Source organism: Oreochromis niloticus, linkage group LG13, assembly GCF_001858045.2.
Source record: "Oreochromis niloticus isolate F11D_XX linkage group LG13, O_niloticus_UMD_NMBU, whole genome shotgun sequence".
Lineage (NCBI taxonomy): Eukaryota > Metazoa > Chordata > Actinopteri > Cichliformes > Cichlidae > Oreochromis > Oreochromis niloticus.
The window spans coordinates 2464908-2477778 of record NC_031978.2 but is presented as its reverse complement, the minus strand read 5'-3'; the positions used below and the strand labels follow the sequence as shown (position 1 = coordinate 2477778).

The window sequence follows — 12871 nt, the reverse complement described above, 5'->3', positions numbered from 1 at the left end:
GTAAAAGAACCCACCCACCACTTTAATCACACTCTAGATCTTGTTTTAACATATGGCATAGAAACTGAACATCCTGAAAACCCTCTGCTGTCTGATCATTTCCTGATAACATTTACATTTACAATAATTGATTACACAGCAGTGGAGAGTAGACTTTATCACAGTAGATGTCTTTCTGAAAGTGCTGTAACTAAGTTTAAGAATATAATCCACCCACTGTTATCATCTTCAATGCCCTGTACCAACATAGAGCAGAGCAGCTACCTGAACGCTACTCCAACAGAGGTCGATCATCTTGTTAATAATTTTACCTCCTCACTACGTACGACTCTGGATACTGTAGCTCCTGTGAAAACTAAGGCCTCAAATCCGAAGTCCCTGACTCCGTGGTATAATTCTCAAACACGTAGCCTAAAGCAGATAACTCGTAAGCTGGAGAGGAAATGGCGTGTCACAAATTTAGAGGATCATCATTTAGCCTGGAGAAATAGTTTGCTGCTTTATAAGAAAGCCCTCCGCAAAGCCAGAACATCTTACTATTCATCACTGATTGAAGAAAATAAGAACAACCCCAGGTTTCTCTTCAGCACTGTAGCCAGGCTGACAAACAGTCAGAGCTCTACTGAGCCAACAATCCCTTTAACGTTAACTAGTAATGACTTCATGAACTTCTTCACAAATAAAATTTTTATCATTAGAGAAAAAATTACCAATAATCATCCCACAGATGTAATATTATCTACAGCTACTTTCAGTACCATTGATGTTAAGTTAGACTCTTTTTCTCCAATTGATCTTTCTGAGTTAACTTCAATAATTACTTCCTCCAAACCATCAACGTGTCTTTTAGACCCCATTCCTACAAAACTGCTCAAAGAAGTCCTGCCAATAATTAATGCTTCAATCTTAAATATGATCAACCTATCTCTAATAATCAGCTATGTACCACAGGCCTTCAAGCTGGTCGTTACTTATAGAGCCATCTCTAGATCCAGCTGCAGCAAGTGTCCAGGCCAGATTAGGCAGGTGTGGTGTGTGGCTCTTCCTGACATGTGGAACCATCAGGTGGATCAGGACCTGCAGCAGCTGAGTTAAATGCTGTTCAGGGCAGTTTTACAGTGAGGTTTAATGGTCCCTCAGCTCTCTGCTTTAAGAGGAAAGAAAATATTCACCTTCATCAGGAACAGCTGGCGTTGCACAGACGGTTGGCAGTCATTATACGTCATGGTTCCATTGGTTGGTGCTGTGTTCTTGAAGTTATTGAAGGTTTTACCCTTTCACCTCCTGTGTGACTGAATGTGAGGATGAGTTTCAGTTTTGTTGTTTTATCATCTTGTGGTTTGTTTCAAGCTCGGATTTCACACTAGACTGCGAATCTGAATGTTTCTGTAAACCTGTGAAAGTGATGCTGTGTTTTCAGTGTTATCATTCTGTCAAACTCATTAAGCTGTTACTGAGCGCCTCTAAAGCAGTCTAAATAGAGGTTAAATAGAGGTTTTAGGTTAGCCTAAAATGGTTAGCCTAAAATGAGCCGATGCAGGTTAAACACAGAACTGGAACTGGACAGGGAGAACTCCTGCTCATGTGAACTTTGACCCCAGTCATAATTATCTGTAAAACTCTACAGAGCTGCAGTGATGTTTTCACATCTCGCATTTTGGTTAACAAAGTAGCTCAGTAGCTCACTGCATACAGTCACATTAATGGAAACCGCTATTATGGATGGATGGATGATGGATGGATGGATGATGATGATGGCTGGGTGATGGATGGTATGAAGTTAGACCCTTTACACACGTACAAGACACGGACGTGGTGACAGCGCTTCTTTATTTTGACATTCAGTTTTACTGTGGTTTTACAATGGGACACAGACACTCCCGCTCCGCTCTCACATCCGCTCTCCTCCCCTCCGACTGTCAATGTGAACATATAAAGAGTCACAATCACATTTACATCCCAGTACACCTGTTCACCCCGCCCCTGTGCCGCCCCGGGAGCTCAGTGCGTCACCCCTCCTCTGCAGCCGGCCAGAGGGGTGGCGTGGTCACACCCACGCCACAGATGAATGGATGGATGGATGGATGGATGGATGGATGGACGGATGGACAGATGGACAGATGGACGAATGATGATGATGCTGGGTGATGGATGGACAGATGGCTTGAAGCATAGATTGAAGAATGGAAGGATGGATTATGGATGGGTGGATGATGGATGGATGATGATGGCTGGGTGATGGATGGACGGATGGCTTGAAGCATAGATTGAAGAATGGATGGGTAGATGATGGATGGATGGATGATGATGAATGGATGGATGGATAGATGGATGGATAGATGCATGGATAGTTGGTGGGTGGGTAGGTGGATGGATAGATGGATGGATGGATGGATGGATAGTTGGTGGGTGGGTGGGTGGGTGGATGGATGGATGGATGGATGGATGATGCATGGATGGATGGATGGATGCATGGGTGGATGACAGATGGAAGGATGGATGATGCATGGGTGGATGACAGATGGAAGGATGGATGATGATGATGATGGATGGATGGATCGATGAGTGGTTTGTATCTGAAGATGTTCTGTGATTGGTCTTGTCCAGTTAGATTCAGTTAAACGCAGCCTCACGGTAGCGAGCAGAGTCTGCGGTGAAATGTTGCAGCTCTGAGAGGCTGTTTGACCTTTGACCCCAGCAGCAGGCATTATGATGCGTGAAGACACGGTGATGCGAGCCGTGTCAGATTGATGATACCCTCAGAAACATCACAGTGGGGACAGCATCTGCATCCTGCCTGCGTCCATGGCAACCCGCCGCCCCTCCTATCCCCATTCTCTGACTCTGTTGCCAGGGCAACGGCTCCGACCTTCAGAGCAAGGCACCATTCTCAGTGTTCCTGTTAGCAGATCGTTCTCCCCCCGGAGGTTTAGAGTTTGACCTGTCAGAGCCGCCGACATCAAAGATGCTCTAAGATCTTCCTCCTCATCCGCTTCCTGGCTGCCAGCTGTGTGCACTCAGCCTCGACCTCGCTCTCACATTTATCGTTTCATTTCCTGAAACATTTCTGCACGTTTCACCTCGTTCGCCCCCGTAAACACCCCATAAATCCCCCCAGCTGTGCAATGGCTGGAGTCCTTTTGCACCATCTCTGCAGCCTGATGTCTGCAGGTTCGATGAAGAAGCTGACAGGTGTGAAAGCTGGCTGTGCCGCCAACAGGAAGTGTGACGATCTCTCGCCAACTGTCACTTTTCTCTAACGTGATGGCCGCCGAAGTGTCGTCAGCCTGAGGCCAAGTGTTTACCAGAGGAAAGGATCCAGTCATGGACACCCCTGATTGGTTAGGATATCTCTGCAGTGAGGCAGCTGAGGTTACTTCAAAACGTCTCTGAAACTGACCAATCACAGGTCTGTGATGTCATGGACGCACATATATTAATATGTTAATAAAACAAATAAGAAAATAATTTTTAAAAAATCAAAATAACAGGAAAATGAATAAAAAAATTAAAATGAAATTCACGTAAAAACGCTGTAATAAAAACTAAACTAAATAATCTCGCCGCACGCAGGCTGACGGGTGGTCGGCCTGCGTGCGGCGAGATGAGTCAGCGAGTTCATTCTTTTAGCCACGCCCTCCAGTTATTAAACACGATGGTAGAAAAACACATGGCGAGTTTCCACAACACACCAAAACAAACACACGCCGATGAAAGCTGAAGGTGTGTGTGGTTACACTCAGGCGTGGTGGGGGGCGGGACCTTGCAGCCCTGTCTCCACCCCTTGTCGATGCTGCTCACATAGACCGCTGGTTTATTTCCACAGAAACACTTGGATGCAGTGAGTCAGCTGTGTGTGTGTGTGTGTGTGTGTGTGTGCTGAAGCATTAAATTGGCCACCTGTTGCCATCTCTCCTCACACACTCCCCTCATTCTTCTCTTTCTGGAGCAAACAGGCAGGATAAAGACTGTGTGTGTGTGTGTGTGTGTGTGTGTGCTGTGGTATGCCAGACACACTGATCTGGCATGTCAGTTCCTGTCCGTGCGGAGGTTGAGCTCGTCGCTGTAATCTCAGGAAAAATGATCCCGCGCACTTTCCCGCCTGCCAGTCGAGCGCGTGGGCAGAGCGACCTGAGGCGCCGTCGCTATAGCAACAGGCTGCGAGCATGAAGACAGGCCAGCTCAGAGCGAGCCACGAGCACCTGAAGGAGGACGGGGAGGGAGTCTAAAGCTTCGGCAGCAGGTAGGAAGTCACATGACCCAGCTCCAGACGCAGGTTTAATGAGGTAACAGTGATGGCGCCTCTGCTGGACACCAGAGGTTTAATTTAATTTAGGTTTAATTTATTTATTTAGGACAGAGCATGTTAATGAACATAAATATTAAAAAAATTACATGAATGTAAACATACCAGATTATAGCCAAGGGCTAATTTCCATCTGTTGTCCTTAAACATAAAAAAAAGACATAATAATTCATAAAAATTCATCATTCATTCATAATAAAAACTCCATCACCAAACTTACACATACACACCATTCTGTTCCCAAATAAAACATTAAAACTATACAACTTATACATGATCACACACTTGATTTGTCCATAACCAGTTTTTAACCTGTGCCTTAAACAAATTGAATGTCGAGCATTCTCTAATGAGTTGAGGAAGACTGTTCCACAGATGGCCACCCTGGACAGAAAGGACGTTCTGCCCAAATGCTGTCCGTCTGTGGGGTATAAACAAGTCTCCTCGGGTTGTAGCTCGAGTGGTCCCGTCCAATGTTCCCTCTAAGCTGCGCACGTGCGCAATTGCGCACTGCTGGCACGGTCTCTGCGCACAGAAAATCTGCGTTGCGCACAAAAAAAAATCTAACCTGAATTGAAATTAAAATTAAAACTTTAACAATTCTGTTTTGTAGTGTTAGTCAGTGAGTGACTGGCTGCTCCTGTATGGGATTAGAACGATGCCACCTTATCCTATAGTCCAGCCAATAATGCGATTCACATTCGTATATACGCAGCCAATCAACGTTGTTGACAGGCTATGACAGCGTCCTTATGTGCCGACACCGGTGTTTTAGCTAGCAAAGCGGCGTGGCTGATGTGGAGTGAAGCCACGTTAATGACAACGTGTCCAACCATTGGAGATGTGAGCAGGACAGACGGAACAACTGACGGGAGAAGTGTGGACTTTATACCAGTTTTTAAATTGTGTTGATCGGCCACGTAAAACCAGAGTTATGATAAAAATATCTGCAATGTTTGGTTTTCTTCCTGTTGTCTAGTTGTTAAGAAACGGGGGGAAGTTTTAGGAGTGACGGCGGTGTTCTGAGATGTGAGAGATTTGAGACGTTTAGCGCAAATCTTGTGTAGTTAGTGTGTAGTTAGTGTGTAGTTAGTGTGTAGTTAGTGTGTAGTTAGTGTGTAGTGTAGTCAGTAGTTTTGTTGTGTGTGTCAGAACAATGAGGCGGCTTCAGATGTAGCCTTACTAACTGGGACGGTGGTTGGAGCACAGTTAATTGAGGTGGAAAGCAATGCAGAGATAGCTGTGCCCATAGGCTAACTAGGCTAATTAGTTGTAGCCAGTCCAAATCACTGATGTTTGAATTAGGTCCAGGATTTAGTTCTATATCACCAGCCAAAAGTAGCATCAGAACAAGTTTCAGAATCTCCAGCGATAGTTGTGGAGTGGTATAGTGGTATATTTGATTGTTCATGTTTACCTGGGGGTGGTCTAGCATGACCAAAATCCAAGAATCTTGTGAACAAAAGATGTTGACTCCATTTGGCTGGGAAAGTGGTATAATTATCCAGCTTTCTTGGACAGCTGTGGGTGGAGGTTCATTTCTGTGTGCTGGGGTCCGGCGTACTGTACAAAACAGGAAGTGACATCAATAGGAGGAAAGAGAAAGCCTCGACCGTGATGTTTCGGAACCGCTGAACATTGCTCACAATGAGTTCTCCATCAGCTGCTGTATCCCGAGGCAGCGCCGCTCTGCCGAGCCGCCATCAGGTCACACCTCCTCAGGTGTGGAGCTCCTCAGGGATCAGGTCTCGGTCCTTTTAGCGCCTTTTTTGTCCATCTCTGTATGAACGCGATGTTCACTTGAGCGATAAGCTCCTCCCTCATTCCTGACCGTCAGCTGATGACTTTCAGACTCAGCAGTGAGAGGACTTCCTGTCTAGACCCCTGAGGAAAGGGCTGGGAGACGGTCACATCGTGGACGCCGCCCACTGTTCGGCACAGATCTGTGCCTGCAGACGGGTTAGTTCGTGTCTGTCTTTTCAGCTCCACCAACGACCCTCCAACAGCAAGAGCTCGCTGCTCAGAGGAGCTGCCCACTTTCAGAGGGACCTCAGAGCAGCCTTGACATCATCGAGCACCATTGATGATGTCACCATTGGCAACGGGAAGTCTCAGTGGCAGGAAGTGCAGCGATGTCACAGCTGAAGCTGTTAGGTAACAATGACATCACCGCGAGGGCAGAGAGTGACGCCGCGTTTGAAGGGAAGCTTCAAATGCTGCTTCACTTCCTGGAAACATCTCCTCTCCTGACCCATGCTTAACGACAGAAATCACACAAACGCTCCGAGAGATCCCAGCAGGAATCCCGAGATGTGGAAGTACAGTGACATCACCTCAAACAGGAAGCATCACTGCACTTCCTGTCTGAGCTTCGGCACCTCGTTTCCGATGCTCTCCATCTTTTCCTTCACAGCTTGTCTCAGATGTGCCGCGGCATCATCACAGATCAAAGTGCTGTTTGAAAAGCGGCGTCTCAGCTTCACGCACCGCAGAGACGCCTTTGAAAAGTTTCCAGGAGTCAATGCGTGTTCGATCTGGGGTCAGCTTCCTCTCGCCGTGTGACCGCGGCGCTGGGCTATGTGGCTCGTGTTCACCTTCCTTTTTGCATTTTTTGGCTCAGACTTTTATTTTGTAGGATTGGAGATGGTGTGTCCGCTTTGGTCAGCTTCCAGTTGCTCTGTATCTGTAGCGTCCTGCTCCGTGATTGTCCCGCCTTCCTGACCTCCTGACCTCACACAGTCAGTCGTACCCATCGGTCTTCTGGCGTCTGTTGATGCTCTGTCCTTCCTTTGTGGATTTAAAAATAAAAGCCTTGTGTTTGGTTTGCGTCTGTTGTCATGTTTCGTGTGTCTGTGCTGTTCGGTTACTGAGCGTGTTCACATTTACCTGCAGCTTGTCGAGTCTTTGCTGTGTTTATGACCCCGCAGGTCACGTGACCAGCTCTCCGTTCTCTGTTTCAGACCGTCGTCTTTGCCCCAGTAGATATGTGGGTGCTCAGAGCCGCAGCCACCACGCTGGCGCTCAGCTGCTGTGTCCTCCACGGTATCATCTCCCCGCCCTGCACAGGTCAAGGTAGGTCACATGATCACATCTCCTCCTGCTGTGCACCAATCACTTTGCAGACTGCTGCTTCAAGGCTCAGCCATCGATCAGAGGCTACAAACTTCATTTGTCACGATGCACACGAACACGAGCAAAATCAAATATTGCAACCCCAATGCCGCTAGCTGTCGTCACGTGTTTCAGTCAAACATGCTAACGTGGAAACACGGTGTGATCCACACTCACAGTTTCTTCTGTCTGAGGTAAAATGATCTTATCCATCCGGATGGATGGATCCTGACTGAGCACGCTCCGAGGTGCTCGGCGGCTCATTGTTCCTACTAATCCGGGCTCTCCCAGCTGTCAGCCGGAGCCCCCTCGCTGCTGTCTGACCCGTCTCACATAACTCTCAGCTGCTGCTACAGTTATGAGAGGCGCGCTCGCCGTTCCCGGCAGTTCCCAAAATGGCGTCTAGATAAAAAACACTTTGAGGGTAAAGATAATGAAGACGAAGAAGAAGATGATAACGCGATGAGGATGATGACGATGATGATGATGAGGGGGATGGGCGCACAGTCAGAGAAAAAGATGGAATAATTAACAACAATGAACGCAGGGCTGAAAAATGGGATGGCTGTAGCTCAGGTGGCAGAGCAGGTCAGCCACTAACCAGAAGGTTGGTGGTTCGATCCCAGGCTTCTCCACGCTGCATGCCAAATATCCTTGGGCAAGATACTAACCCCATGTTTGCCTACTGGTGGTGGTCAGAGGGCCCGGTGGCGCCAGTGTCCGGCAGCCTCGCCTCTGTCAGGGCATCTGTGGCTACAATGTAGCTTGCCATCACCTGTGTGTGAATGTGTGCATGACTGAATGTAGTGTAAAGCGCTTTGGGGTCCTTAGGGACTAAGTAAAGCGCTATACAAATGCAGGCCATTTACCATTTAAATTAAAGCAGAGGTCAGGGACTCCACCTGTTTACCTGCCACACCTCAACACATGATTGCATCCCCTCAGTCTCTCTGTTGATTGGCTGTGATTGGCCAGCCAATCAGGCCAGGTTTCTGGCTCTTTCACCTGCTTTTATAGTTTTTCTTTGTTTTAGGTAATGAACGTCAGTTTGTTGCTTCTGTGTGTTTGTATCTCATTAAAGGGGCACTGTGACATGTGTGGATGATGTCACAGTGACATAATCCTCACAAACGAAGAGCTCTGCTGCTCTTGGTTAAACATCTGTGCAGGTGTGACTGATGTAACCTGTTTTTCACCCTGCAGAAACTGACTGCAGCTGCAACATCGCCAACAGCCACTGTGATGAGTTCAGAGTCTGCAGGTGACAATCCATCAATCCATCAATCAATCAATTGTCCATCACTGCCCGATCAATGTCCCGGCTGCCTGTCAGCTCGTGGCTTATTCAGGAGGACTTTACACAGGTGTAACTCACCTGATCTGTGTTTCTGTCACAGATCTATTTTACTAACCTTCCACCTAATGTCTCCTTGCTTCCTTCTTTGCTTCCTTCCCATTTCCAGGTGTGACCCTGGCTGGGACGGGGAACTGTGCGACCGCTGCATGCCGATGCCCGGCTGCGTGCACGGTTCCTGCGAGCAGCCGTGGCAGTGCACCTGTGAGCCGGGGTGGGGAGGGCGCTTCTGCGACAAAGGTCAGAGGTCACCTGTGCATTAACGACATCTTTCTGTCCGTGCGTCTGAGCTCACCTGTCTCCTGCTGTCTCTCAGACCTGAACGTGTGCTCGCAGCAGCAGCCGTGTCAGAACGGAGCCACCTGTGTGATGCAGGACAGCGGCGACTTCACCTGTCTGTGCCCTCAAGGTTTCCACGGCAACAACTGCCAGCAGAGGACCGGCCCGTGTCACCAGAGGAGGTGTGAGCTCGTCTTATGGTTCAGAGAACGCACACTAACATGATCAAACAACAAAGTGTTTCCTGTTTTTCCTGGAATGTTTTCCGCTGAATTTATTTTTAATAATTAGCTGAATAATTATGCTGATTAACAAGCTTAGTAATTGTCACATGACTCTTCAGCAGCAGTAAAAATAAATGACTTCAGTACATTTGACAGATTTTACTGCAGTAAAGGAGGAGAGCACGTCTGTGAGCGAAGTAGCTTCAGGTGCACACACTGGTGTCGACCTGCAGACCGTAAACTGTAGAACAGATGGGCATGGCCACTGTGAGATCATTGATTTGAGCGTTTCAGTTAGCACTATGGATGAGAGGGCGGAGCGTCACATGGACACAGATTTCTGCTAATCAGTGCTCCATGCAAATAAAATCCTGAAATTGGAGCTCCGCCTTCTGGACGCTCTGTTAGTACACTAACCTCACAGCAGCCATATGATTGGCCTGATGATGTCATTAAAACACGGTCATGAGGTCCAGTTTAGGGACAGCTGCCTGTGTCACCATCCACCTGTCTGTCAACTAGGCCACACCCCTAATAATCCAAACATTAAGCCCAAAACAATGTGGGTGTTACATTTGTCTCTGACTCCTGAAATGAACCCCAGATAAACTGTCAGAGTCTTGTCCCGCATACAAAACTGTGTCATCTGCATATCCTGACACTCTTCTTCTGCTCTCGTCTACTTCCTCCTCTCTTTATTCTGTAACAAAAGTTTAATACAGATGTTATGGAGGGGACGTTATCTACAGAGCCCAGAACAGTTTGTGTATCAGGCTGTAAACACGTTCATTTCTGCTATAAAGTTTTAACATGGGTCTATGGAGGCTGACACACTGCTGCCTCTGCTGGACGGTAGAGGAACAGCAGGTTCTGGTACTTCCTGTTTATGACCCAGACATTGATGTTTGCTGCAGACCTGCTGGTTTTCTTATCTTCCTCTTCTCTACCTGCAGGTCTCCGTGTAAAAATGGCGGTCTCTGTGAGGACGCTGACGGTTTTGCGCCAGAGCTGACGTGTCGCTGCCTGGCCGGATTCACGGGGCCACGCTGTGAGACTGACATTGATGACTGTCTGATGAAGCCGTGTGCCAATGGCGCCACCTGTGTGGATGGTGTCAACCGCTTCTTGTGCGTCTGCCCTGTGGGATTCAGCGGGCGCTTCTGCACCGTCAACCTGGACGACTGCGCCAGTCAGCCGTGCCTGAACGGGGGCCGCTGCCTTGACCGCGCCGGCGGCTTCCACTGCATCTGCCAGCCTGGCTTCACTGGAGATGTCTGTGAGATGCCAACAAGCAGCGATGCCGGCAAACCCGGCTGGACAACGGTTGGGTGGGAGGGAGGAGGACTTAGAGGGAGGAACCAGAGAATCACGACTAGCAGCGGCGACGGTAGGAACAGCAGCCGTCACGGTGACAGACTGCTGAAAGTGACTGTGAGTGAGCGCAGTGGTGCCGGCCTGTCAGACGTTCAGCTCATCATCGTGCTGGTGCTGGCAGGGGTGACGCTCACCATGGTGGTGCTGACCACCGCCCTTGTTCTGCAGGGTCACTGCAGGAACTGTGGACACACCTATTGCTGGTCCTCTGTGACATCATCATCGTCTTCACAGAGAGGACAGAAAAGCCGCCAGCGAGCACGGCCGGACGAGGAGGAGAGACAAATCAGTTTTCTGAGTGCAGCAGAACCAGAAAAGAAGAAACTCAACACGGAGGTTATTTAGACTGACCGGAGGGGGCGGGGACACAGCTCCACCTGCCTCAGGTTCAGCTCCCAGCGAGCACCTGAACTGTGACATCATCCATGTTGTCACAGGACGACTGAATGGATAGTTTAAACCCCACCTACATTACCCAGGGTGCACCTCTGCAGTCAGCTCAGAGGGGCTTGTCCCACCTGCACTGAGCGTGTGGAGGCTTTTATTTTGAAAATGTCATTAGAAACTGAAGCTTTATTTTATAAATCAATAATTTATCAACCCATTTCTTATAATCACTTGGAAAATAAAATCGTGTTAACTGTGAGTAGATTGACCTTTAAAAGAATCTGACTGACATCATCAGCCCACACTCGGCCACGCCGAGCGACGCAAAACAAAAGTCCAGAATTTAAACGTGGATGAAAATCAGACGGAGTTCTGACGGAGGTTTCCAGAAGTTTTCAGATGGAGATCTGTGCTGCTTGGCTCCGCCTTTTTATTCTCAGACTGAGCAGCTTTGCATGATTCACAGTTCAGATTAATCCTCCTGTTTTAGCTTTCTTTGATTGGCCAGCTTTCAGAAAGCTGCAGCTTTCTGCACAACATAAACCGTTAAATGAAAGTTTGGCGTCGCCGTGGGTTACTGAGTGAAGCCTGATGGGACGTGACCACAGTGAAATCTACTCACATCAAAGTGAAGTGCGAATATGTCACAACTGTATTTGTATATAACGTGTTTATTTATTGTATGGTGTACATGCATGTGTGCTCCGCCCACACACACCGCTGTCAGACCTCATCACGTTACAGGGACACAAACGCAGACTGAAACTTCTGATGTCACTGAACAGATCCTCACGCAGACATTAAAGCTGTTTCTGAACTTTACCACACGCCTCCTGGGATCTTTCATGTCTGAATACTTGATGCAGCAGTCTGAATCTCCACCAGGAGGCGTCTGAGCCTGCAGGAGTCCTGATCCAGGATCCCCGAGTCAGTCTGGATCACATGCAGGACTGAACCGTTGACCTGCAGGTAGGAGTCAGCGGCCTGGATCTGTAGCCACTGACGTGTCTTCAGGTTTAACGCTGTCTTTTCAAGCTCTTCTTACGCAGTCATGTTGCCATGGTAACACAGGAAGGTCATTACAATGAAGTAAAATTGAAAACCGGGCATGGTAAAAACCATTATTGAAAAAGTAGAAAAAAGGAAAAACTCTTACATCCATCCATTACTTTCCACAGCCCTTCGCTACCTGCAATAGGCTCCACCTCTGTGAAGCCTATTGCAGGTAGCGAAGGGCAGGAGGCGGGTACGGGTTAATGCAGAGAGACAGAGAACCGTTCACATTTATGTCCAATTTAGAATCACAGTTAAAATAAGCCCACTAGCTGCATGTGTTTGGGAGGAGGAGCCCCCACCTACTCCACACAGAAAGCAGAGATGGTGGAGTTGAGGCCTTCTTGCTGTGAGGCAACAGTGCTAACCACCACGCCACCCTGCGGCCCTAACCTCTGTAATGACAGTTGTCACGTCCTGTTGCTGCGTGCTGCTGCTGCTCTATGGCGTCTGCAGGTCTGAGCGAACCTTCACAAAGTGTTTGAGCGTCTTTATCCTTCGACCGATAAAACTGAGACCAGCTGGAGACCAGACGAAGATAAAAACTCAGCGTGACCTCCTGCAGAACCACACCATACTATCACACATTACAGTTGTCACATTTATTAAACGATCATGTGAACACATTTGATTAAAATATTTGAAACTAACTGGAAGGTTTCATCAGTTCGTGTCTCTGACTTTTGAAAACTCTCTCCTCCTTCCATCTTTCGTCACCTCTCAAACTGAATTCATGAAACAGTGAAGTTTTGTGCTTCCTGGCACAGATTCACTTTGTGTGTT

General features: G+C 48.0%; 1 protein-coding gene across 1 annotated transcript; it reads left to right on the top strand.

Moving 5' to 3' along the window:
- The first annotated feature begins 4136 nt into the window (after positions 1-4136).
- dlk2 (delta-like 2 homolog (Drosophila)) lies at positions 4137-12713 on the top strand. Its single transcript, XM_005462240.4, has 6 exons — positions 4137-4243; positions 7267-7378; positions 8621-8678; positions 8881-9011; positions 9088-9232; positions 10228-12713. The coding sequence occupies exons 2-6, from the start codon at positions 7291-7293 to the stop codon at positions 10991-10993; spliced, it is 1188 nt and encodes a 395-aa protein (XP_005462297.1). The 5' UTR covers positions 4137-4243; positions 7267-7290; the 3' UTR covers positions 10994-12713.
- The last annotated feature ends 158 nt before the right edge of the window (positions 12714-12871 follow it).

Coding starts and splice junctions, on each gene's coding strand:
- dlk2 (XM_005462240.4), top strand. CDS start 7,291: ATGTGGGTGCTCAGAGCCGCAGCCACCACGCTGGCGCTCAGCTGCTGT. Junction 8,679..8,880: donor GATGAGTTCAGAGTCTGCAG/GTGACAATCCAT, acceptor TCCCATTTCCAG/GTGTGACCCTGGCTGGGACG. Junction 9,012..9,087: donor AGGGCGCTTCTGCGACAAAG/GTCAGAGGTCAC, acceptor GCTGTCTCTCAG/ACCTGAACGTGTGCTCGCAG.